The sequence below is a fragment of the Danio rerio genome, chromosome 12 (genome assembly GCF_049306965.1).
Source record: "Danio rerio strain Tuebingen ecotype United States chromosome 12, GRCz12tu, whole genome shotgun sequence".
Lineage (NCBI taxonomy): Eukaryota > Metazoa > Chordata > Actinopteri > Cypriniformes > Danionidae > Danio > Danio rerio.
The window spans coordinates 4,030,151-4,057,966 of record NC_133187.1 but is presented as its reverse complement, the minus strand read 5'-3'; the positions used below and the strand labels follow the sequence as shown (position 1 = coordinate 4,057,966).

General features: G+C 34.8%; 2 protein-coding genes and 1 long non-coding RNA gene across 6 annotated transcripts; 2 read left to right on the top strand and 1 right to left on the bottom strand.

Annotated features, from left to right (window-relative positions):
* Positions 1-2,790: 2,790 nt before the first annotated feature.
* Positions 2,791-7,190, bottom strand: coa3a (cytochrome C oxidase assembly factor 3a). Its single transcript, NM_001114916.2, is given in 2 exon segments — positions 2,791-3,231; positions 6,919-7,190. Coding segments are annotated over 2 exon segments (300 nt in total). The 5' UTR covers positions 7,124-7,190; the 3' UTR covers positions 2,791-3,136.
* A 1,624-nt stretch (positions 7,191-8,814) lies between these two features.
* On the top strand, positions 8,815-26,918 carry cntd1 (cyclin N-terminal domain containing 1). 4 transcript variants are annotated; one of them, XR_012387781.1, is made up of 8 exons: positions 8,815-9,085; positions 11,615-11,690; positions 11,766-11,934; positions 12,041-12,167; positions 13,755-13,899; positions 19,310-19,406; positions 25,269-25,620; positions 25,816-26,918. XR_012387781.1 is itself a non-coding variant. In XM_073918073.1 (7 exons), the coding sequence occupies exons 1-7, from the start codon at positions 8,911-8,913 to the stop codon at positions 19,632-19,634; spliced, it is 891 nt and encodes a 296-aa protein (XP_073774174.1). In that variant the 5' UTR covers positions 8,815-8,910; the 3' UTR covers positions 19,635-20,581. The 4 variants fall into 4 exon arrangements, 2 of the variants coding, with proteins under 2 accessions (XP_073774174.1, XP_068080793.2); XR_012387780.1 differs by having other exon boundaries at positions 12,005-12,167; XM_073918073.1 differs by lacking the exons at positions 25,269-25,620; positions 25,816-26,918 and adding an exon at positions 19,533-20,581.
* Positions 21,103-25,035, top strand: LOC141376741 (uncharacterized). Its single transcript, XR_012387786.1, has 2 exons — positions 21,103-22,435; positions 23,420-25,035. It is a non-coding gene; the product is annotated as an uncharacterized lncRNA (long non-coding RNA).
* Positions 26,919-27,816: the final 898 nt, after the last annotated feature.

Below are 27,816 nucleotides of genomic sequence, written 5' to 3'. Positions count from 1 at the left end.
CAGAACACCGGACCTCCAGGAACAAATTTGGTGATCCCTGGTCTATAGCACGGGTGTCCAAACTCAGTCCTTTAGGGCCGGTGTCCTGCAAGGTTTAGTTCCAACCCCAATCAGACACACCTGGGCTAGCTAATTAAGAAACTTTCTAGAAACATCTTTCCAGGTGTGTTGAGGCAAGTTGGAGCTAAAATCTGCAGGACACCAGCCCTCCAGGACCGAGTTTGTACACCCCTGGTCTATAGTATGTTTTACGTGAATTGGCACATTGCTGTCATGTTTCTAACAAGAATTAGCATGTAGCTAACATGTTTCTAGCATGATTTAACTTGTTTCTGTCATGTTAGCAGATTGTTAACATGAAATAGAAGGCTTTAATGTGAATTAGCATGTCGCTATCATGTTTCTAGCATGACTTAACTTGTTTCTGTCTTGTTAGCAGATTGTTAACATGAATAAGAAGGCTTTAATGTGAATTAGCATATCACTTTTATATTTCTAGCATGACTTGTTTCTATCATGTTAGCAGATTGATAGCATTAGAATGCTTTAATGTGAATTAGCATGTTTCTAAGATACCAATAACAAGAATTAGCATGTTGCTATCATTTTTTTTTAGCATTTATTAACTTGTCGCTGGAAAGAATCAGATTGTTGCAAGCATGTTCCTAGCATGATTTAACATTTCTAGCCTGAATTACAATGTCGTTAGCATATTATATCTCGAATTAACATGTTATGAGCATGTTTCTTGCACAAGTAATCATTCTTATTGCTTATGTTGTTCTGTTTTCTGTTTACCAGTTTGGCATTTAATAGCAGTGGGCATTGCGGGAACCTGCTGGTTGTTTTACATCAGTCATTTGTCAGATGCTATATTTGGCAACATGTTGACTGTAAAGTTTTATATGCACAAATGTAGATTTTGTCAAAGTTTCTGTCTGTTTCAAAGCATTCCCTGCTGAAAAATCCAGCTTAAACCAGCCTAGGCTGGTTGACTGGTTTTAGCTGGTTGACCAGGCTGGTTTTAGAGGGGTTTTGGCCATTTTCAGGCTGGTTTCCAGCCATTTCCAGCCTGGTCTTAGCTGGTCAGGCTGGAAAATGACCAGCCAAATCCAGCTAAAACCAGCTTGACCAGCCTGGTTTAAGCTGGATATAACTGGTTTTGGCTGGACTCCCAGCTTGGCTAGGCTGGTCAAGCTGGTTTTAGCTGGTCATCTCCCAGCCTGACCAGCTAAAACCAGGCTGGAAATGGCTGGAAACCAGCATGGAAGTGGCCAAAACCCCTCTAAAACCAGCCTGGTCGACCAGCTAAAACCAGCCAACCATCCTAGGCTGGTTTAGGCTGGATTTTTCAGCAGGGTTTAAAAATGATCAACATTTTATTTAAATCCATAAAACAGGTAAAAACGAGAAGCAGCCTATAAGTTGCATTGAATGAAACGATCAGCATGAAAAAATATTTAATAAATATATGAAATAAACAGACACACAGCTGCTGTGATTGAACACAGGAGAACGTTAGCAAAATGAGGACAAAGCAGAGCAGAAGCAGGTTTTTCGCTGAAAGTTTTGTCCTTGTCTTTGTGAAGGAGAGACGGTGACACCGTGTGGAGAAAACATTTACCGCAGTTCACTGCTTCTGCATCAAGAGTTTTGCTTCAACCCTAATCAAACATGGGCGATACCACAATATTTTAATGCGATCCGATACCGATACTTTTTGTAAAACAATTTTACGATACCGATACCATTTATTATTTAAAGTTTTTATTTGATTTTTCAAAATGTTAATTAAAACACCATTATATATGTATATATATATATATATATATATATATAAATATATATATAAATAAATATATATATATATATATATATATATAAATATACATTTATAAATATATATAAATAAATTAAAAAAAAAAAAAAATATATATATATATATATATATATATATATATAGTGTGTGTGTGTGTGTGTGTGTGTGTGTGTGATATAGGGCTGATTTATTACTCTGACTTATTTTATTTATTTTTATTTAATTATTATACTATATAATATAAAACTATGTGTATGTGTGTGTGTGTGTGTTATTTTTAATGTAAACTTTATAAATGCTTTGGCAGTACATTTGTCATGCCAATAAAGCAATTATTGAATTATTATTATTGAAAGCACCACAACACAATACTGTACGATACCTCTCTGCCATTGTGCCATTCCATAATGCAGAAGTGCGCAACTTGCGTGTGTCGAGTATGCAAGTTTTCTGATAGACACATGATCGCTCACCTCACGTTCCACTGCGGATTGATTGGTGTAACGTCTTATAAACAATGCGTCACTGACAATCCTGTACACGGCGCTAAAACATTTAGGCCCTAGTTATGCAGAATTTTGTAAAATATAGTTAAAATATCAGTACTTAAAAAAATATCGATACCAAATTATAAGCTAGTATCGTTATATCGATGATATATCAATAAGCTAGTATCGATTTATCCAAATTAAAAGCTGAGTATCGAGTCGGTGCCCTTTGGGTAAGGGTTCGGTGAAGCTGATCAGTGCTTTTAAGATCACCAGAAAGCAACAGGCAGGTGTTTGATTAGGGCTGGAGCTCAATTCTCCAGTAAATTGCCCCTCACAGGTCCCCGAATTATCAATTTGGGATTTTTTTTAATGTATTATTAATGGGGCTGTACTATTTTTACCCAGCTAAGTCTAATTTTGTAAGCCTACTTAAGTCTAATGATGTACATTTTCATAATAAAACACAAGAAATGCTGCAAATATTGATCAAAATCACCACAAGGTCATTTTAATAATCAGATTTCATTTAACAGAAAAATCCAAGAGGGGACCGGTAGTTCATAAAAAAAAGACAAATATACAGAAAAAATAAAGGATGGCTATTGTTTAAATTACTCTCATTCTGATTATGCGTGTATTTGCACTCCAGTAAAATCAGCAGTAGTATAAACGCCGCTGCACTCTTCATCATTATGGCATTCGGTTTCCATGTCTCCGCTAATATACTCCACACACTGCATTGCATTTTTAATAGCGATCCTTGGCAAGAGTCTCAGACTGAACGGATGTGCAGTCAGTCGCTCCGTGTGGACAATCCTGAGCATCATCAGTTTGCTCCAGTCTTCGGTACACGCACTTTTGCTTCTTCATCTATTTCATCCATGATTTTTTCTTGGGATACCGAGTAGAATGTGTAGCCATCTGGAAAACGGCGGTGAAGGGAAATCCTTGAGCAAAAGTTAGGAGAAACACATCTGCTACAACATAACAGGTGATCATTCACATCTTTATTTCAGATCTCTGCATTATCTAATAGACTCTTAGTATTTTGGTTTATTGTTGTGAAAAATTCTGTAAAAATATGAGTGAAATAACGCTTTATTATCATTAACAGTAAAACTGAACATACTGCATTATTATTCTCATCTGTACTTATTAAAATGTATAAAATAATGTGTTTTCATACTTAGTTGTTGTGTATTTTGTATCATTTTCTCTTGCTGACACATCATAGCAAACTGTAAAGATTTAAAATAGGCTCATATTATTCTTGTTTTAGACATTTTAATGCTTTTTTGTGTGAAATCATAGTAAAAAATTAAGTCATTTTTGTGGTTAGAACTTGATATATGAAATTAATGAAAAAAAGGGAAATTCTGATATTTTTTTTGTCAGGGAAATCAAAATAAAACAGCCAAGATGTGGAGAGAAACAACATTTATACAGCATTTACATTTTGTTTTTAAATAAATTGATTAAACAACTGTATTTAATAAATATTATGTTGGATCTATAATAGATTATAGATAATAAATAGCATTATAATAAATACAATATAATAAATAATATTCAGATTAACAAATACTGAAATAATACAAAAAAAAATATATATATAATCTTTATATATTATTTTATAAACTTTTATAAGTTTATATTTTTATTTACATTTCTATATAAAAGTTTTCTTTTAAAAAAAAGAAAAACCACAAATACAAATCATTTTTCATAACAAATTGAGCATTTACAGAATGTGTTGATTTTTTTTTATTTGAATTAGTATATGATAAACAAAATGCTTTCAATAAATATATAATAAACTATAATAAAAATGATAATTAATATACTGAGTTGACTGAACAATATCTGCCTATATCTGAGTTATTTGTTTATTTTTATCATTTTATCAACAACACAAATAAACAAAATAAATGGAAACACTATAAAATAATGCAGTAATGTTAGTTAATCCTTTAACTACGCCACCAAGAAAAAAAAATGTTTGAATTGCATTTCTTAGCTCCTTATGTTGCTACACTTCACCGGTTTATGGTAAAAGTACTGGAATTTATACATATACTGTGAAAAATATGAAGATATGAAGTTTAAGACCAATATTTTGAGTACTAAATCAGCTCTATTTTTTAAAGTATGCCATAAAATATTTAAGATTTTCATTTAAAATGCTTTCTTGTTTTTTTTTTTTTTTACAATAAAACCAAAACCAAGTGTAGTAGTGCAACTGCCTGTTTGATTTTTTTAGTAAACCAACAATAATGTGTGTAAACAATTACTTAAAACATTCATTCATTCATTTTCTTTTCGGCTTAGTCCCTTTATTAATCCGGGGTAGCCACAGCGGAATGAACCGCCAACTTCTCCAGCACATATTTTACACAGAGGATGCCCTTCCAGCTGCAACCCAACTCTGGGAAACATCCACACACACTCATTAACACTCATACACTACAGACAATTTAGCCTACCCAATTCACCTGTACCACATGTGTTTGGACTGTGGGGGAAACCCACGCGAACGCAGGGAGAACATGCAAACTCCACACAGAGCCGAGGCTCGAACCACCGACCTTCTTGTTGTGAGTCGACAGCAATACCTACAAACTAATTCTAACGAAAACTTTATATTTTAATAATGCATTAATGCTGAACTGTACTACAGGGGCGCCTCCAAGGGGTGGCCAGGGGTGGCCACGGCCACCCCTCGGTAAACTCTGGCCACCCCTGTGGCCACCCCTTTGGCCACCCCAATATAATTTTGCGGTTGACATTATTGATTTAAATGAACTTATAAATTCCCAATATTTAGATAAATAAATAAATAAATAAATAAAATGCAGTCACTAAATTATTGTTGGTGTTACTGACGTAGCTCTCCCCCTCTGGTTCAATGCTGGTGAAAGCAAACTGACGCATGCGCGCGGAAAACCATTCTCGCGTGCCTCACGCACTCCTGTGTGAATCCCGGTTGGTTGTTTGCATGCACGCCGACATAATAGGCACCGCTCATGCGCCGTGAAACCGGAGTAACAGCCTTTTGTGTAGAAGTGTCGGCACGCAGCGAGTTTTGAAAGTCGGTTAAAGTTTATATAATATGATGATGATGATGATGTTACTTTCACTAAGCATGCCTTTAAAGCAGAAAGGAGGGATAATGAGTCAGGGAGGTAAGACTTCATAACATGATTTATCAGCCATGATCTGGTCTAAGACCACAGATAATTCTATAATACATTTTTTGTATTCTTTAGAATTGTCATAATTAATTTTCATGCAAAAGGTTTCTTAAGTGATCTTGGCATATCACTCCAGTTGTTGTTTTCCAGTAATATTTAGGACTGATTTCTGTTATTTATTCAGAATATTAATTGTATATTAATATTAATTGTATTTATTTAGAATAAATATAAATAAATTGTTATATTTATTGAATAACAAATCTAACAATTCAAGAGAGGTGGGGGTGTATAGGGTGGTTCGCCCAGGGTGTCATTTAAACTAGAACCACCACTACCCTCCCCGATCGTCCTTGACAGCACGCACACACCTTCAATAGACAGCAATGGCAATTTAATATTTACCTTAAGCTACAGTATATCAATAGAAGAAGCTGCATTAATAAAATGGTTCAAAAAGCAATATGGATAAATAATATTATTAGGTATAGTGAGTGTGTATAGTAATGCCTTTTGTTCAGTTTGTTCATTTGTTTGGGTAATTAATAAACTCATTATTCTTTCATTCATTTTCTTTTCGGCTTAGTCCCTTTATTAATCCAGGGTCACCACAGCAGAATGAACCGCCAACTTATCTAGCACATTTTTACACAGCGGATGCCCTTCCAGCTGCAACCCATCACTGGGAATAATGAACTCATTAATCTTCATTAATTTTAGACATGGCATATCTCGTATGATGTACAATAAAGGCACGTAAAAAAAGAAGTTATTTATACAGTATATGAAAAGTGTTTTTAAACTAAACATAGATTTTTATTTGGTTTGCACATGTACTTGCTGAATTATTTCAAAGAATGAATTGCAATATTTCAAGTAGAATTAATTAAATGAATAAAAACTACATTATTTCATTTACCAGAAACAAAAATATAACATTACACTGAATTCATTATTTTTTTTGTGTGCCACCCCAAGATTTGGTGTGGCCTCTTCTGGCCACCCCTAAGAAAATTTTCTGGGGGCGCCACTGCTGTACTATGATTTTTAAAGGCTTTACAAAATGATTAATACTTAGTTGATGTTAGAAAAGACATCAACTAAGGGACCATTGTTCTAAAGTGTTACCAAATAAATAGTTAAATTAAAAAATGATTTATATAACATACCCAAATCCACTGCTCATCATCATGACATCAGCACTCTTCACATTGTAAGATCATGTAACTTTCACGCACGTGTAGTAATCTGAATAAACATACCTCACTCATTCATTCACTCACTCACTCACTCACTCACTCACTCATTCATTCACACTAGTGAGAGTAGTAATCACCTCACTGTGTCTCCCAGCAGTAGTAACAGCAGTCAGTGCTGCTGACATAACCTTGTGTAACAGAGGTAACTTAAAGGATACAGATACCGAGCACCACCGCGCCGATAGCGAGTCCTGTCGCCACATTTCTGCCCCGAAGCTTGTCTGTTTTCTTCTTCCACTGCGCCATTTCCACCTGCCGGATGAACTGCAGCTGTTCTTTGGTCAGGGCTTCTTTTGTCGGGTCAATTCTCTTGGCAAACTGGGCTTCGGGTTTGGGCTCCCCTTGACTACTCTTGTCTGCCATGTTTGAGGCGCTGCTGTCTGACGTAACGCAGGGCTATTTTGCACGTCAATGATGCGCCGCATTTGCGCAACTCTACAAATATAAAGACTTGGCATTTCTTCTTCCCACATAGATATAACATAACAACAGCAATAATAATAATAATAATAATAATTTTTAAATAACAATTATATATATATATATATATATATATATATATATATATATATATATATATATATATATATATATATATATATATATATATAAATAACAAAAAAGATTAATTAACAGATAAAAAAGAGTTACTTTAAATAATAAATAAATAAATAATCTATAAATAAATCCATATATTCCTGCATAAATCAAACAATACATAATAACTTTCTAAATAAATAAATGAGGAAATAAATCCATAAATTCATGCATAAATATGCAAATAAATAAATATGCAAAAATAAATTAACAAGTAAATAAATCCGTAAATTCCAGCATAAATCAAACAATAAATAAATAACTATCAAAATAAATAAATCAGTAAATAAATCTATAAATTCATGCATAAATATGCAAATAAATAAATAAATAAATAAAGATGCAAAAATAAAAAACAAGTAAATAAATCCATAAAGTACTGCATAAACAAAACAATAAATAAATGAATGTCAAAATAAATAAATAAATGAGTAAATATAGGGGATGCTGCACACTGGTGGTGGTGTGGAGAGACCCTCCTCATGATTGTGAAGCACTTTGGGTGTTTGGCCATACACAATAAATGCGCTATATAAATACCAAATATACATTACATTACATGACATGACATTACATAAATAAATTCATAAATCCATGTATAAATATGCAAATAAATAAATAAACAAACAAGTAAACAAATCTATAAATTCCTGCATAAATTAAACAATAAATAAATAATTAAACACGCAAATAATAAAAAATCCATAAATTCCTGCATAAATAAAACAATAAATAAATAAACAAACAAACAAATATGCAAATAAATAAATAAATAAAATCCCCAAATTTCTGCATAAATTAAACAATAGATAAATAGGCAAATAAATAAGTAAATAAATCAATAAAATAAATACATATGCACAACATATATATAAACACATCCTGCAAAAATAAATATTATTCCACCAACATGTATTTTATTAATCTGCCCGCACTATTAATTATTTATATTTTTATTTATGCAGAAATTTGTAGATGTATATTTATTTATGGTTATTATGGTTTTATTTATACAGGAACTTGTAGATCTATTTATTTATTCATTTATTTATTTACGTATTTATTTAATTATGCTTTTTAATGCAGAAATTTGCGTATTTATTTATTTATTCATTCATTTATTTATTTGGGCATTTATTTATTTAGGCAGGAATTTGTGGACTCCATTCATTTATTTAGTTGCGTATTTAGGCCTATGTATGTATTTATTAATTTATCGTTTTATTTAAGCTGGAATTTGAGGATTTATTTATTTATTTATTGTTTTTGCGGGTTTCGTCCTCCATAATCACAGTCATTATGCTAATTAATTTATGATTTTTGAAAACTAAACCTGTTTAATTTAACCTTTTCTAAAATATATTATTTATATTGCCAAGTTATTAAGTATTAAAGTGACATGCTGCAAAGTAAAATATTTTGACAGTATTTAAACCTCTCTTGGTGATAACGGAAGAATCGGGCTGCTTCTGCGTTAAAGGCGCCCCCTGCAGGTCGGAAAGCGGTTTCAAGCGATTACTTTTGAGTGACAATCGATTAATCTTTCGAAAGAAATGGCAAAAAATACCATGTTTTCATTCCCCACTAGAGACCAGAGAAACCTCAGCTTTGGAGAGGTGTCTTTAGACATTTTAACCGACATTCTGTCCAACCTCAACAACAAAAACAAATCCAATTTGGAGAAGGTGTCAAATATGTGTGGCTGTCTGAAAGAAAGGAGAATAGTAGGTGAGTGTTTGTTTGCCTCAAATTATAGATAATGATGTGATATTTTCAGAATCTCCTGTAAAATACAGTACTTGTTACTATACTATGGTAATTATAGTGTCAAATGACACTAACGTGTCGATCTGTAGTTAAGTTTTGTGGTAAGTTTGTAAGGCCAAGACTCGCTTTACATACAGAAATTTCCCCATAACTGATTGATATATAATCTGTTATTGATTCATGTGCTAGATATCCAAACGTACAAAAACGATAAACACATACTTCCTGAAAGGTTTGCCATAAAAAGGCAATGACACAATTCAATTAGGATAACCCCATCTCATTTCAAGAGGTCCCATAAGATCATGAAAAAAACCCCATATATATATATATATATATATATATATATATATATATATATATATATATATATATATATATATATATATATATATATATATATATATATATGAGCAATTCCAGCGTTATGGATGTGACATTTGCAGTAAAAACTCAAAACATAATTTCACACAGAAAGTATATGTTGACATTGTAACGAAACTTCTGTTTATATTTTCCAAAATAGCTCACCACAGAGTTCTGGTAGCAGAAAAATATCAATATGTAAACATGTTTTATATTTTAAATTAGGAAAATAAACATGCGTTATGGATGTGACAAAAAAAGTTTGCGAATTTACAATGGACAACAGATTATTTAGAAATTCTGACAGTTAAACTGCACAACTCAAAAGAAACAATGCTCATCAAACAGGTATGAATCGGCTCACTTTAGAATTATAATGATTGATTTTATTTTATTTGACATTTTTGCATTTATGAAGAAAAAGTGTCGTTATGGATGTGACACATTTCCCTTATGGATGTGACAGCTGTGAAATAGCCACTTGTGTGATTTTGGCAAATTAAATATAATAGTTTGAAATACTGACAGATACATTTACGAGTATTTTTACAGTACTGTAAAATACTTGCTAACACAAAAAATGTAGAAACGGTTTGTCTATTTTGGTGAAAACTAAATTATTTTTTATGGCAATGGTTGACATTTGCATGGAATTGCCCATATATATATATATATATATATATATATATATATATATATATATATATATATATATATATATATATATATATATATAACATAATTACAAAACATAACTAACAAACACCATAAATAACTGAATGTGGAATATAAATGTGTTTTTGTCTTCATTTAAACGTAATACACACTGCAAAAAATGCTTTTCTACTTAGATTTTTTGTCTTGTTTCTAGTCCAAATATCTACAAATGTTTAAATCCTGAAGCATTTTCTAGACAAGCAAAACATATTGTCTTGTTTTAAGAAATAATATGCCAAAATGAAGTGAGTTTTTCTTCAAATCAAGCAAAATAATCTGCCAATGGGGTAAGCAAAATAATCTTATCACAAATCGAAAAACAAGATTATTTTGCTCACCCCATTGGCAGATTATTTTGCTTGATTTGAAGAAAAACTCGCTTCATTTTGGCATATTATTTCTTAAAACAAGACAATATGTTTTGCTTGTCTAGAAAATGCTTCAGGATTTAAACATTTGTGGATATTTGGACTAGAAACAAGACAAAAAATCTAAGTAAGAAAAGCATTTTTTGCAGTGCATTAAAATAGACAATACGTTTGGTGCATTCTCCACTAATTCAATAAAGTTATTGTTTATTAGTAATCAAAATTTAGTGTTGTGATCTTGTTTTAAAAAGAAGTAGATTTGCATTCAAACCTACAACAAATTAGACTTAGGCCCTTACTGTATGTAAATTAATCACGGTTTTACTGCAAAAAAAAAATCCAAACAAATTATTGTTGTTGTATACCATGGTAACCCCTAGTAAAACATGGTTCTTTACACTAATCACAGTACTCATTGCCTTTATGGTAAGACTGTGGTTATATCAGTGGCAATCAATACACCACAAAATCTCGATTACTTCACATTTACTATAGTAAATTTATGGTTGTATACTATGTCAAGCCCTACCCTGCTAAAAAATCCAGCTTAAACCAGCCTAGGCTGGTTGGCTGGTTTTAGCTGGTCGACCAGGCTGGTTTTAGAGGGGTTTTGGCCACTTCCAGGCTAGTTTCCAGCCATTTCCAGCCTGGTTTTAGCTGGTCAGGCTGGAAAATGACCAGCTAAATCCAGCTAAAACCAGCTTGACCAGCCTGGTTTAAGCTGGACATAGCTGGTTTTGGCTGGGCTTCCATTAATTAAGCATGATTGTGCTACACTAGTCAAAGTCTACTCATTGCAGTTATGGTAAAACTGTGGTGAAATCAGTACAACACAAAACCATGATGACTTCACATTTACTTTAATGAATTCATGGTTCATTTTCATAAGGGAAAGTTCTGAAAATTGAAAGAATGTATCCTAAAAATAAAGTGATAAAACTAGTATTGTACTACTTCTTTGTCCGAATCTTTCCAGATTTTATAATGTTGATATTGTTTGTGTGTTTTATCACCGTTGTCTGTTTTTTTTCCCCCACAGAATGTGTGTTTCTTCTTTGTGAGGAGCTGGGATTGAGCCCTGTGGTCGCATATCAGGCCATCGAAATACTGGAGAGGTAATTTTAAGATTCTTAAATGAAAAGTGTTTACTGTACAGCCATTTAAAACACCATCTTATTGTCATACTGTAGGTTTACAGCCAAACATATTGAAGATCTGATCCGCAGCCGCAATTATTCATCTGACACTGAGGACACCAGAAACTGTGCAGATCTCATCTTCCAAACGCTCAAGCACAAGTTCTTCCTGTTCATCATTTCAAGCATTCAGATCGCCAGCAAACTGGATCTGTACACCAATGTATGTTTATCTGATATCCAAAATTCTACATTACGCTGCTATTGACTCTCTAATCTGTATTTGTCTATAGGTCGTCAACAATGACATTGCGATGCGATTTCTGCAGGCGCTCAGTTACCCTTCCTCTAAAAAGCAGCTCTTGGACTCTGAGATTTTCATTTTAAAAACGCTCAACTTTAATCTGAACGTCCCCAATCCTGTTACGTACGTGGAGACCCTTTTGGAAGTGCTGGGTAAGCTGTTTTTATTTGGGCTGCATCTATAACCTTAAATACGAATGGTCTGGGGCGAAGCAATGGCGCAGTAGGTAGTGCTGTCGCCTCACAGCAAGAAGGTCGCTGGGTCGCTGGTTCGAGCCTCGGCTCAGTTGGCGTTTCTGTGTGGAGTTTGCACATTCTCCTTGCGTTCGCGTGGGTTTCCTCTGGGTGCTCTGGTTTCCCCCACAGTCCAAAGACATGTGGTACAGGTGAATTGGGTAGGCTAAATTGTCCGTAGTGTATGAGTGTGTGTGTGGATGTGTGTGTTGATGTTTCCCGGAGATGGGTTGCGGCTGGAAGGGCATTCTCTGCATAAAAACTTGCTGGATAAGTTGGCGAATGTGTGGCGACCCTGGAATAATAACGGGACTAAGCCGACAAGACAATGAATGAATGAATGAACAAATGGTCTGGAATAGGGCTGCATGATATATTGTTTCAGCATGGATATCGTAATGTTCATTCGCAATAGTCAAATCGCAAGATATGCAATGCCGAGTCTGGATTATACTTAATCATCTCCATGTGTTTCTGAGGCATGTGACTGTACAGAAATAGTAGCCTTTGTAATTTTAATAACGATTAATTTTATTTAATTATTTATACAATGAAGACTACGCAGTATACCGAATACCGAAAGACTCCTCGGAAAACCAAAAAACACGGTTTATTTCATTTGTATGTTTTTTTAATTGTTATATTTGTGTATGTAGATTGTTTATTATATTTATATTTGCCGGCACACAATGTCATAAGACGTTAATATTAGGTTACATTTAGGTTGTGACGTCAGGTGACCAAAATTCTATATCTAGCCAGTGTCTAAGGACGTTATTTTGATGTCCAGTAACGACATTAAATGATGTTGATATTTTATTGAATGTAGGTGTTGGAAAGTGACCAAAATCCAACGTCGAGCCAACATCTTAAACCAATGTCATATTGACGTCAAATACTGACATTTGTTCGTCAGGTATGGCAACCAAAATCCAACATCTGATAGAAGTCACAGTAGTAACGTCCAGACAACGTCAAGCTGTAACATCATTAGACGTTGATATTTGGTTGGACATTGACGTCGGTCTGACGGTCTACTCCTCCAACCAAAAATCCCCGCTAGTGCCAGTACTCGAACCTGCGACCTTTTGATCCCAAGTTTAACTGTCTAACCATTAGGCCATGACTTACAAGTTAATTGCACGCACGCACGCACGCACGCACGCACGCACGCACGCACGCACGCACGCACGCACGCACGCACGCACGCACGCACGCACGCACGCACGCACGCACGCACGCACGCACGCACGCACGCACGCACGCACGCACGCACGCACGCACGCACGCACGCACGCACCATTAGGCCATGACTTACAAGTTAATTGCACGCACGCACGCTAGGAACATCACAATTATTTTACATTTTGTAAAAGGGGCATAATAGGTGCCCTTTAGACGTAGTACTTATTTAAAATACAACTTTAACGATGTGATTAGTAATCAGTAATAATTAAATTATTTTCGGTAAATTACCCAACATTCATTGTTTGTGTTTTCACACAGGCCACAATGACGCATCTGTCCCTGTTGCACAACTACATGACCAGTGTGTGCCTGTGCTGCAGTTTATTTACCTACAGAGGGAGACAATCTACAACTCATTGCTCATTGCTGCCATTGGATGTCCCAGTCCTTCCCATGAGCAAAGGTACAGAGTTTTCTCAAAGCTTCTTCCAAAAGCTCCTGAGGTCATTCATCAGTAGGTTGTGTGCATTAATTCGGACAGTGGCAAAATCGGGCAAATTTATACCAGCAAGTAGGGCTGAACAATTGCAGTGTGTGTATCTGTAATAGTCACATCACAGGATTAGATTATTTATTGAAGATTCAAAGATAAAGACAGTATATATATATATATATATATATATATATATATATATATATATATATATATATATATATATATACACATACATACAGTGAAAGTCAGAATTATTAGGCCCCCTTTGAATTTTATTTAAATTTTTTTTATATTTCCCAAATGAGAGCAAGGAAATTTTCACAGTATGTCTGATAATATTTTTTCTTCTGGAAAAAAAAAACATCTTTAAAAAACATTTTAAGGTCAATATTATTAGCCCCTGTAAGTTATATATTTTTTCGATAGTCTACAGAACAAACCATCGTTATACAAAAGACTTGGCTAATTACCCTAACCTGCCTTGTTAACTTAATTAACCTAGTTAGGCCTTTAAATGTCACTTTAAGCTGTATAGAAGTGTCTTGAAAACTATCTAGTCTAAGATAAACTAAATCAGTTATTAGAAATGTGTTATTAAAGCACTGTTTATTTATTTATTTATTTTTGCTGGTAATTTATTATAATTTATGCAGATGCACTGCACAGAAAATTACGTGATCATCTCAGTCGATCTAAATGAATGAAATCTTTCTTAAACAGATCTATTCAAATCATCAGGTGAAATTATTTTCATATCACAATATATATCAGAACAAAACAAAATATTGCAATGTCCGATTTTTCCAGTATCGTGCAGCCCTGCCAGCAACATTTTAACGATTAAACATTACCTATTAAACCGGGGGTTCCCAAACTTTTCAGCCCGCGACCCCCAAAATGACAATGCCAGTGACTCGCGACCCCCAATATCTTCTGAGGTGGTCATAAATACAGAAACCTTGCATGCAATGGCACACACACACACACACCATAGACCCAAGTCTATTCTTCGTTTAATTTTTTAATTGTATGTCAGTGCTGTAAATGGGCCAGAAAGTTTAACCTGGTATTATAAAATCAATCTGCTACATCTGGCGCTATTGCCTAGTCTTTAATCTAATGTAATCACCCCAGGGGTCACAATACAATAGAACTAGTAACAAGCTACTATTGTAAATATAGTATATAGTAACTAAAAACTATATATTTTTTTCTCTTCAGTAAGTTATGGATGAAATATGGACATTCTTATGGTTTAATAAAAATAAATAGATTTTTGAAATCACCAGGCGAACCGCCTCCATTGTCCTACGACCCCCAGAACCACTGTATTAAACAATTATAACAATTGCTAGACTTTTTATAATCTATATATCTATGTTCTTTTATGTCAAAAGGAAATTTTCTTTAAAGAAAAATACCTCTCGTTTGTCATTACGTTTGATGATTTGGGTCACGTGATTCATATTTCGTGCTCCTGAACATTCTTCAAAATATCTTCTTTTGTGCTGAACAGAAGCTCATGCAGGTTTTAAATCAATTAAAGGTCAGTAAATGCTAGTAAATGCTCATTTTCAGATGAACTTTTAATTTGTAATTTTGCTGTTGTGGACTGCCTTTGAAACCTCCCTGTTGTATAAATATTGACGGTTAATATTCAGTGTTTATTTTAATCTTGCATATTTCCTTTTATGCTCTCTGTGAACCCGCATGAAGGATTAATTTCAGTCGATTCATTTGCATTAATAGAGCTTTCAGCTGCCTTTTCAAGTTTTCATGGCAGCAGCTGTGTTTGTTCTTGTTTTGCAAATTAGTTCAATTCTTCATAATATTCGTAACCGTCTCTTAATCTTCCCCAGAGCGATGAAACACGCTGACTCTCATAAGTGAATCAAACTGATGCTCTTAATGTCGTTCACTGTCAAAAAATGCTGGCTTCCACACAGGTTTGCACATTATATCGTTTCAGCATCCATATTGCAATGTGTGCATCCGGAATAGTCATATCGCAGGATGTATATTATAATCAGTGCCTAGTTTAATTATAATAGAGTAAAAGTTTATCATTCATTCATTCATTTTCTGCCACTTTTCTGGGGCTGTGTCACGGGGGCAGCAGTCTTAGGAAAGAACCTTAGACTTCCCTCAGCTTAGACTCTGAACACCCTAGCAACCGCATAGCAACACCTTAGCAACCACTTAGCAACGCCTTAGTTACCACCTAATAATACCTTAGCAACCACCTAGCATCACCTTAACCAAAGAACTTAGGCCGTTTCTCAATATGCGTTCTTGTCTGTACTTGCGTTCTTGTGGCCTCGTGAAACGTCATCAACCGTCGCCAAAGTACTGTTTCAATTCAAAGTTCACATCTTTCCAAGTACACATGAAATTCCCGGATGTGTACTTCCTCTGGCCTTTAGCCAAGGATGCATCGAGAGGTGACTTGTGCGAACATTCGGAGCTCAGGTATCCCAGAATGCATTGCAGTGTAACCAGCGAAAGCTAATGGCGGAGGAGGAAACCCGCACGGTTTTGCAAATACTCCTTTACTGTGTCACAAAATAAAGTTTTAAGTGTTTTTCAGGCGAGAATGTAGTTGTTTTTAACTGGAATCGGCAGTTTACTCACAAAAATAGCGCTTCTTTAACGATTCGGCTCAGCTTATGCGGACTCCGACTCCCAGCCTGCCAGCGGGAGCTCCGTCATCAGCTCCCCCGCCAGAGCAGCTTTAATTCGGCCAGGCCATCTCGGTCGTACCGCTGGATCTCATCTCTCCATTGTAGTTAAAACATGATATTTAATACATCTTGTGAATATCTAACGGACAGTTTTTGGTCTTATAAATCTATTATTTGTTCTCAGGTGTACTATTTTGGCAGTGTTATTTTGTTACCTTTTATAATTGTCTTTAATTATGTTACCGTGTTGTACGCTGTTTGTCTTTGTTTACCAAATTGCTTGACGTAATCTTTATTTCTAATCGTGTATGTCTTTATTTCTTATTTTGTGTATAATTACCATTGTAGTTTAATAAATCTGATAATCAAAGAAATGTGTATAATAACTCATTTTAATTCACATTTATATGAATATATGTGTACATTTTCTTAAATCAAAAATTTAGATTTATAATATTAATGTAATATTTATTAAATCATTTTATTGTTAATGTACAGTGAAACTGATGAATCCATGGTGAGGTAAGTGACGTTATAAAGTACACTGCCGTTCCATTTGAAGAAGTACCCGACTTGTGTCTCCGCGTCCTCGGGAGTTCGTTCTTCCAAGTCTGAACTTGGCAAGTCTGAACTTCCAAGGACGCAAGTCCGAACTTTGCGTACTTGGTATTGAGAAAACAGCCTTAGAATCACCAAGAGGCGGCACTCTAGTGCAATTCGGGAAACAGCCATTTTGGAATGAAAACTCCAATAGAACAGCAGCATGTTATAAGTCTGTAAAATAAACTATTAAAAGTGTTGATGATTGTGATAGTAAGTGTTGTATTGTCGTCTTTCAGGTTGTATCTCAGCTTCAATGCGCTTTTTAAATCAATGAATAAAAAACAAAGCAGCCGCTTGCCATCGCGACAGCAATAAGATCAAATGGACAGCCGACCGCTTTCACTCCAAAATGGCAGAATCTCGGGCTGACGCTGGGCGCTGCTGTCGCAATAGAACGTTATATTGAGTGTCGGCCCTTGGTCATTCTAAGCTCTTTGCCTTTAAAATGACCTAGAACACCTTAGCAACAACCTAGCAACCGTTTAGAACACCTTAGCAACAACCTAGCAACACCTTAGTAGCTACCTAGAACACCCTACCAACACCTTAGCAACCACTTAGAACATCCCATAGATATATACATTAGATAACGCCTGGCCTATTGTTGTCTATTGGATGGAATGCGTCAATAGCGCCGCCATCTTGGTACAGGGTAGCGCTCCTTTGAAATGAATGCGGGACCAAGGTACAGTGGAAGACTGTGGTCATCCAAAGCCAGAGATATACACATATACACACATATCTATGATCGGGAGTTTTCCTGGATGTTAGTATGTAATTTTTTTTTTCTAAATACGAAAATTATAATTTTACATCACTTTTCAACATTGATGGATCAGTGATCGCACGGGCATTCCTGACAAAAAGTTTGTGTTTGTGTGTACAGAAATGTACTATTCACCCTCCCTGTTAAATTTGATCTAATCATGTCCTGAAACACAGCTCCTCTCCTGCTTTCACTTCTCATACTGACGGAAGGAGCGATTCGCTTGTGAATGAATCCCCCGAACGACTCTTTCACTAACGTTAGCCGACAATAATACAAGTTTCTGGCAGCGCAGCATCTCGTTTTCATATTTCTTTTGCATTGTTTGCTGATTTTATTCAACAAAACTAGCATAAGCCGAGTGTTTAGTGCGAGTTAGAGCTTCTTTGCCTTATGGTGAATGCAGTAAGTGACTGTCATCATCAATAACGTTACCTGATTAGCACAAAAGTTCAGAACATACAAAAACAGAAAAAACTTAATATTACCTATGAAATGTTCTGCCTTTGTGCTTTGTTTTCTTTGTTTGCTCGTTACTACACCCGTAGACAGCACTAAAGTCCAGCATCTTCACGTAATAACACTGTCTTGACTAGTGCGGTTGAATGACATTTGTCCTGGGAGCACTGTACCAATGTGGCGGCGCTATTGACGCATGCTCAGGGTCCCTATGCGATATCTAGTGTATAAATCTATGAGAACATCCTAGCAACACCTTAGCAACCACCTAGAACACCCTATGAACTGCCTAGCAACCAACAAGAACACCTTAGCAACCACCTAGAACAATCAAGCAATCACCTGGCAACATCTTAATTACACTAAGAACACCCTAGCAACACCCTAACAAGAAACATGCGAATCCATACTAGAAACATGCTAACACATATGTAGTTACAGTATCTATCTGTGCCGACTGTTTCAAATGTCTTAAAAACGACTTCAATGATTTAAACATTTAAACTACTTTAAACTTTCAGACAAGGCTTTCTCAAGCCACTATAAAGTTTGTCTACAAACTTTACTTTTCTAGTTGTTATTTTTATACATATTTCCTATATTTTCTGTTTGTTTTTAATAAGTAGACTGCTTGATTATATATTGTGCACAAGTCTTAGGTCAGCAAAGCTAGTATAGTGCTCAGTGCTGTTTATTACAGATGCACACATTGTGATATCGATGCTGAAACGAAATATTGTTCATCCTTAATTTACATGCTTCACCTCGAACAAGGTCGTAAATCATTCTGAGGCAAACATCGCTAGGGTTTTATGTACTCGCTGCTGTAGCTTGGGGAATTTGAAGTATGTCTTGTGTTTGTTGACAGAGCCAAGTTTGTGTCGGTGACAGAGGACTTCATGCTTTTGGGAGTTGGAGTCATCGCTGTGGCCGCCTTTATTCATCATATCTCAACGTGTGAAAAGGTACCGAAAACTCCCACCGAATCTAGATCATGATTCAGCTGCGAAGCGTATTTAAATATTTATTACCCGCCTCAATATTGAGAGTCTCGCAGGATTGTAGTTGTTTGGTTGATGTGTGTGCTGCAGGTGGTGGAGGAGCTGACAGAAATCACAGGCATTTCAGCCCAGAGCATCATGGACTTTGCGCATGTCACACTGATGCACATCACCGACAACACATCCAAGTGATGATTTTTTAGTGTGTTAAAATAGTCTGAAACAATCGGTTGTCTAGAATATGGGAATAAAATAATAATAATAGGGGAATAATAATATAAAATAATAGGTGAATAGATTAGAGTTGTTAGAGGACTGAACTATAAAAATGCTTTACTTAAATGTTTTGTTTCTAGTCAAGATATTAAAAAAATTCTTCAATCAAGAAGCGTTTTCTGCACAAGCAAAAGGAATAATGTTTTGTTTTAAGAAATAAAATGCCAAAATTAAGTGAGTTTTTCCTTAAAACAAGCTAAATAATCTGTCAGTGGGGTAAGCAACATGATCGTGCTTTCATTATGATCATTTTGCTTTAGCCCATTGGCAGATTAATTTGCTTGTTTTAAGAAAAAACTCACTTCACGCATTATTATTTCTTTAAACAAGGCAATATTTGCTTGTCTAGAAAATGCTTCTTGATTTAATTAAGAGTTTGTAGATATTTGGACTAAAAACATGACCGAAATATCTAAGTAAGTAATCTAAGCTGCAAAAAATGCTTTTCTTACTTGAAGTTTTGCCTGGTTTTTAGTCCAAATAAAAATATCTTAAAATATATCTAAAACAAACAAATAAATATCTTAATCATTTTATTTTAGTCCAAATAAAAATACCTAAAATAAATCTAATAAATAAATAAATAAATATCTTAATCGTTTTATTTTAGTCCAAATAAAAATACCTAATATAAATCTAATAAGTAAATAAATATCTTAATCGTTTTATTTTAGTCCAAATAAAAATACCTAAAATAAATCTAATAAATAAATAAATATCTTAATCGTTTTATTTTAGTCCAAATAAAAATACCTAATATAAATCTAATAAGTAAATAAAAAAATAAAAAAATATCAAATTGTTTTATTTTAGTCAGAATAAAAATACCTAAAATCTAATAAGTAAATAAATAAATAAATAAATATCAAAATTGTTTTATTTTAGTCTAAATAAAAATACCTAAAATAAATCTAACAAATAAATAAATCAATCAATAAATAAATATCTGAATCGTTTTATTTTAGTCTAAATAAAAATACCTAAAAAAGATCTAATTAAAAAAAAATCTAAATTGTTTTATTTTAGCCCAAATAAAAATACCTAAAATAAATCAAATAAATGAATAAACAAATAAATAAATCGTTTTATTTTAGTCCAAATAGGAATACCTAAGAAAATCTAATAATTAAAAAAATAATTGAAAGATAATTCAGCTCAAAAACGCTCTGCAGCAAGTTGCCTTACAATATTGAGTTAAGTCAACCTTTTTTTTTTACAGGTTATCTAAAAAATATCATAACAAATTTGATATCTAAATTATTTTATTTTAGTCCAAATAAAAATACACTGTAAAACAAAAAGTTGACTCAATTTAAAATTTTAAGGCAACCAGCTTCAGGGCATTTTTGAGTTTACTCAACTTAAATTGAGTCAAGTGCTTTACTTGAGTTGAAAGATGAGTCAGCTCTAAATAGCTCTGCAGCAAGTTGACTTACAATTTTGAGTTGAGTCAACTTTTTTTTTTACAGTGTATCTACAAAAATCTGAAAATAAATAAATAAATATCTAAACCATTTTATTTTAGCCCAAATAAAAATATATGTAAAAAAAAAAATAAGAAGCATTTACTTCAGGTTTGTCCTTAAAACAAGCTAAATTATCAGTTATTGGATGGTAATTATTTTACTTACCCCACTGGCAGATTATTTATTTATTTATTTATTTTTTTTTTTAAGGAAAAACTCACTTAATTTTGACTTTATTTTCTGAAAACAAAGCTATATTTTTTACTTGTCTAGATTTAAGCTTGGCTGATTTAAGAATTTAAGTATTTTGGATTAGAAACAAGACAAAATCTCGCTTTTTTTTGCAGTGTACTCAGAATGAAAATAACTACTTCTCTTAGAGAATTGTTAGTTGTTGTGTAAATTGTTAGTCTGTCATGACTGGATGAATTGTTTACAATAAAGATTAATTTCCATTTGCATAATACTACGCAACAATCTGTAAAAGGAATTGATGAGTGTGTGATGAGATTCCTGAGATTCCTTGTTAAAATTAGTTGGCGTGTATCAGACGGTGCTAATAGTGTGAAAATCTTAATCGATAACACAATAAATTCATTAATATGTTTACATTTTCAACTATAGCTAGCAAGCTAGAAAAATATTGAGTTGATTCTATGCATCAGTTGTTGATTGGATGTTGAGGTATGGGTGCGAGCTTGCAGAGGTGGAGTTTAGGCCGAATAAATGATTGGAGAAATCCTGCAACAACAGGGTGAAGTCCCCAATTTAAACTATATTTAAATGTTTTAAATACATCGTTACACTGTATTTTGTGATTCATGTTTTTATTTCCCCACTTAATTATGCTTTTGAATTGCATTATGGGAGCTTGATCTGTCCTCCGAAAGCTTTTGATTCTTATAAGTTTGTAAAAGAGACTTTTATTGACATTTTTATTAGATATATTGTATGGGTTGGTGTTGTATATTACAGTACAAACCCTGGTAATAAACTGCAAGTACATTTTCTGTTATTTTACATTATTTATTCTTAGAATATCTTGTTTCAAACTACTACTATGTCAAAAAAAAAGTCACATTGTTAAACTGCAGAGTTGAATTTTCAACTCCCTTGAAAACACTTGTGAATCACAAAATACGGAATCTGTATGTGTCGATGTAAACTTTAAGGATAATTTTTATTAAATATAAACTTTAATCAGATATCTCAAGCAAGTTTTTTCATCTTTTGCTCACATTAATTTTAAGGGTGTCACGATCTTCCAAATCCTCGATTCGATTACATTTTCGATTCTAAAGGCACGATTCGATTCGATTTTTGATTATGAATAATTAATTAATGACCAATTTATTATTTGTAGCCTAACGTTTAAACTACCTGACCTGCATGGTCTTTGTTTCACCCATAAACAAATCATACAGTAAATGAATAAAGGCAAGATACACACATAATTACCACCTGTCAATCACTTTTTCTGCGGGACTCGTGAATAGGCAGTGATCTGTGTCGTTATAATGGCGTCGGTAAAAAAGACGCACAACCAACAGGAACCAGCCAACAGTGTCTGAGGTGTTCGCTAAAATGACTAAGTACAAGTGAGTGAAAGATTGAAGCAGTCCTCTGACTGCCTGGACCTGCTGTCTCGAGCTCATATGGCTGTGTGTGCGTCTGTGTCTGTGTGGTCACGTGATGTGCATTTTCAGAGGTAGAGAGGAAGGAGGGCTGCTCAGAAATGCTACACGCCACTGTAGATGTCAAATCGTTGTCGTTCTAAAATGCCATTTAAAAACAAAGACAGTGTAAACAGGGCCTGAGTGTGAACTTTTCGCAAGCGGATTTGCAACAGGGGCGGGCGGAGGATCGCGATGCCGGTGTTGTCTATCGGACGAACCGTACGTAATACGTACACAGCAGAGCTTGCAAAACTGTGTTTTTTTTGTCGACAACACGAACGTTGCCAACATAACTCACTGGAAATCCAAAATGCTTCCACACCGGCGACTTCATTGAAAGAGGAGAGGGTTTAAGTTCTGTCGACGAGTCTCCTGCGTCTGCAGTTTAACAAGCACTTCAACAAGCCGGTTTTTTTCCCGCTTGGCAAGCCAAGCTGACGTGACATGGGGGCGTGGCAGCATCGACGATTCTATTTTTTGATTCGATAATCGAAATTGAGCATAAATTTCGATCGATTTCGATTAAAAATCAAAATCGTGAAACCCCTAATTAATATAGTTACAGAGACTTTAGAACTCCACGGTTTTCATTTTAAAAGATCTGCATTTCAAATATTTTATTTTTATTTATTTATTTATTTGACATGGACATCACAATTACACTGGACAACCAAATGCATTTGTTTAAGTGTTTTAGCAAACTTGCTAATTCTCAACACCTGTCCACAGGAGGCTTAAAATTGACAAAATAGAAATATATTAAAGCATACATAACATCACAATTCTTTACATAAAATTACTGCAGGCAAAAGAAAAGGCGACATGATCCTACCAACTAACAGTAGACTATTTAACACTGCTGTTTTGTTTTTAGCCACTTTTTAAGAGCACTACTAAAAATATTCAAATTACTTTCTGATTTTAAGCTAACCGGTAACTCATTCCACAGTTTGGCTCCCTTTACAGAGAAGACAGATAGACCGAACGAGGTCTTACACTTTGGCACTAGACAGTCACCGTTAGCAGTTGCCCGTGTAACTCTGTGGGAGGTTTGATGCCGATTGATTAGCTTAGAAAACAGGATTGGAACATGATTATTTTAACATTTAAAAACCAATTTAAGATAACTGAATAAAACTATCAAAACTAAAAAGGTTATGTTTACATAAAACATCACAAGGATGCCATCGCATAGGCTTTAAGTCCATAATTTTAACTGCTTTTTTATAGATTGAGTCAATAGGCTTTAATGTAGTTAAAGAGGCTTGTGACCAAGATGTAATGCAATACGTCCAATGAGAGAATATCATTGTGTGCATGTATAATTTTGCAGTGTGATGTGTTAAAAACCTTCTAATAAAACGAAAACAGTTTAGACTTGGCTTAACTTTCTTACTTAAATTTTTAACATGACTATCAAATTTTAAATTAATGTCTAGAGTTATGCCAAGATACTTAAACTCATTCACTTAATTACTTTATTTTTTATCAGCACCTCAAATGTATCCCGTACAGGCCTATTTCGTATAGAAAAATTCATAGAAACTGTTTTCTTGACATTTAAAGTTAAATGAGACAGTTCAAGCCATCTTGAAATGTGTTGTAAAGCCTGGGTCAGTTGCTCACCTGCCCAGTCTTATTGGCCTGGGATGACATGAGGGTGAGTAAATGACAGAACTCACATTTTTGGCTGAACTACGCCTTCAGATATAATTTAAATAGACTGGTATGAGTTTTTCTTAAGCTTTTACATGACATTTGAAAAGTTATTGCTTTAATTGGACTAAAACCTTTGAAAAATTGGTTCAATTTAGACGCCTCATGATTTTTGTGCAACATATCAGTCAAATCAGGGAAGATGGCAAGTCTTTAGGTTAAAATATGTATTTTCTGATGACCAGGGCCAGACGGAATCTGCGGACGTTTTTTTGCTATTTCTGCGGAGAATTTTGGTAAAAATCTGCAGATTTCTGCTGAATTATTTTGGTAGTATCCAGCGGAGTATCATAACTAAAACCTTAATATATGAAATAAAAAGTAATAAATTACTGAACAAAAGCTGAATAAATTCACATTTACACATTTACAATTAATGATGGGCTAAAAATCTGCAGAAATCTGCGGAAAATCTGTGGAAAATCTGCGGAATTCTGCGGAAAATCTGTGGAAAATCTGCGGAATTCTGCGTGCGCTCTGATGACCCACCGATTTTAAAGGACTAGATTAAATTTCGCATAAACAACATGAAAGCATGGATCCATCCTGGTTGAGGCTGTTAGTGGTGGTGTAATGGTGTGTGGGATATTTTCTTGGCCCAATTCAGGCCAATTAGTACCAATTTAGCATTGTGTCAACACCACAGCCTACCTGAGTATTGCTGCTGACCATGTCTGTCCCTTTATAACCAGTGTACCCATCTTCTGATGGCTACTTCCAGCAGGATAACGCACCATGTCATAAAGCATAAATCATCTCAGACTGGTTTCCTGAACATGACAATGAGTTCACTGTACTCAAATGGCCTCCAAAATCACCAGATCTCAATCCAATAGAGCACCTTTGGGATGTTGTGGAACGGGAGATTCACATCATGGATGTGCAGCCAACAAATCTGCAGGAACTGCGTGATGCTATCATGTCAATATGGAGCAGAAGCTCTGAGGAATATTTCCAGTACCTTGCTGAATCCATGCTACGAAGGATTAAGGCAGTTCTGAAGGCAAAAGGGGGTCCAACCTGGTGTACCTAATAAAGTGGCTGGTGAGTGTAGATATCATTAAGGCTAACATACTGATGCTAACATCTAAAAAAACGTATATTCATTTCATGGGACCTTTAAATATCACTGCAACTCTCCTGTGTTTATCATCACTAAAGTGGTTTTACTATCAGATCATTTGTCATAATTGCGTAGAAAAAAGCCTTTTCCTTAGAGCTGTCTGTGTCCTGGTGTAGATCCAGCGCTTCAGGCAGTCCTGCTGGATGGATGTTTTTCAGTCTGGCAGGAGGATCAGAGGGTTTGATGTGGGAGATGCTGAACGCTGGCAGATGCCACAAATATCCCTATCCTTCATGTAGGATCCCTCCAGCGGCATGCAATTGTGTTCAAGGTATGCCAGTGTTCAGAATATTGATATGAAACATATACTGGAATAGTTGGTGGTTCATTCCGCTGTGGCGACCCTTGAAAAATTGGGGATTTTCTGTAGGAAAATTAATGAATGAACATGGCTCCATATTTTTGGTAATATTTGTCTGTTTTCACACCACAATACAGTACGCCAGATCAGTTACAGACTGCACTGTAAAACCTTTTAGTGTTTTTTTTTCTTATCGTGTATGTCTCTATTTCTTATTGTGTATATGCTTGTATAATTACCATTGTAGTTTATTAAATCTGATAATCGTGTCTGTGTATAATAACTCCTTTTACTTCACATTTAAATGAATATATGTGTGCATTTTCTTAAATCAAACATGTAGATTTATTATATTAATATAATATTAATTACAGGGTCGTGCTTTATATAATGAAATCATTTTGTTGTTAATGTACAGTAAAACTGATGAATCCATCCATAAGTGACGTTATAAAGTACACTGCCGTTTCATTTGAAGAAGTACCCGACTTGTGTCCTTGCGTCCTCGGGAGTTCGTTCTTCCAAGTCTGAACTTAGCAAGTCTAAACTTCCAAGGACGCAAGTCCGTTCTTTGCGTACATGGTATTGAGAAAGAGCCTGAGTCTGCTGCTGTCCACCAGAGGTCACGTTTCGGTCATGACCGCACACTTTGAGAGCCTTTCTGACTGAATGAATGAAATGAGCTGTTTTCCACCAAGGCAACCCAGGGTGCTGAAATATAACTGGCTAAGCTGGCATTGGGTGGGTTAATGTGACCAAAACAAAGACAGACGTTCTGGCACGTACAACACCTCTAAATCAGATCCATTCTGTATTTTATTTCAGACCAAAAGAAATAAGTTAACAAGTTTGATTAGATTGCGATCCATTCAGAAATGTTAGATGAAACAAAACAAGCAGGTCTAATTCAAAGCCATTAGAAAAAAAAAAAAATAAAGTTACGGTAAAATATAAACAACTAGATTAACGCATTTTCATTCATTCATTCGTTTTCTTTTCGGCTAATTCCCTTTATTAATCTGGGGTTGCCACAGCGGAATGAACCGCCAATTTATCCAGCACGTTTTTACGCAGCGGATGCCCTTCCAGCCGCAACCTATCTCTGGGAAACATCCACACACACTCATTCACACACACACACACTCATACACTATGGAGAGTTTAGCCTACCCAATTCACCCGTACTGCATTTGTGTTTGGACTGTGGGGGAAACAGGAGCACCCGGAGGAAACCCATGCGAGCGCAGGGAATACATGCAAACTCCACACAGAAACACCAACTGAGCCGAGGATTGAACTAGCAAACCAGCAACCATCTTGATGTGAGGCGACAGCACTACCTACTGTGCCGCCTCAACGCATTTTCACTTTGACAATATTCAGATCCATTTGTGCTAATTTCAGTCAAAACATAAACACGTGGATCAATAAAAAAAATTATATATAATTAAAAGAATGCTTATTTTAAGATAAATAATGTATTTTTTTTTTTGGTCTTTAATATGACCCCATTTAAAACAAGATGTTGGATCTCATTGGGTTATCCTTTCAATAAATTGTACAAATAATATATTAATATTGTATAAAATTATTCATTCATTCATTCATTCATTGTCCTTCGGCTTAGTCCCTTTATTCATCAGGGGTTGCCACAGCGGAATGAACTGCCAACTTAATCAGCTGCCCTTTCATCCACAACTCAGTACTGGGAAACATCCATACACTCTCACATTAACACACACACTCATACACTATAGACAATTTAGTTTATTCAGTTCACCTATAGCGCATATGCGGTAAACCGGAGCACCCGGAG

What these genes read in the sequence shown, in the direction of transcription:
- cntd1 (XM_068224692.2), top strand. Translation starts at nt 8,911, where the DNA reads ATGGCAAAAAATACCATGTTTTCATTCCCCACTAGAGACCAGAGAAAC. An exon ending in GAAAGAAAGGAGAATAGTAG is followed by an intron (nt 9,086 to 11,614) that starts GTGAGTGTTTGT and finishes TTTCCCCCACAG; the next exon opens with AATGTGTGTTTCTTCTTTGT. An exon ending in AGTCCTTCCCATGAGCAAAG is followed by an intron (nt 13,900 to 19,309) that starts GTACAGAGTTTT and finishes GTTTGTTGACAG; the next exon opens with AGCCAAGTTTGTGTCGGTGA.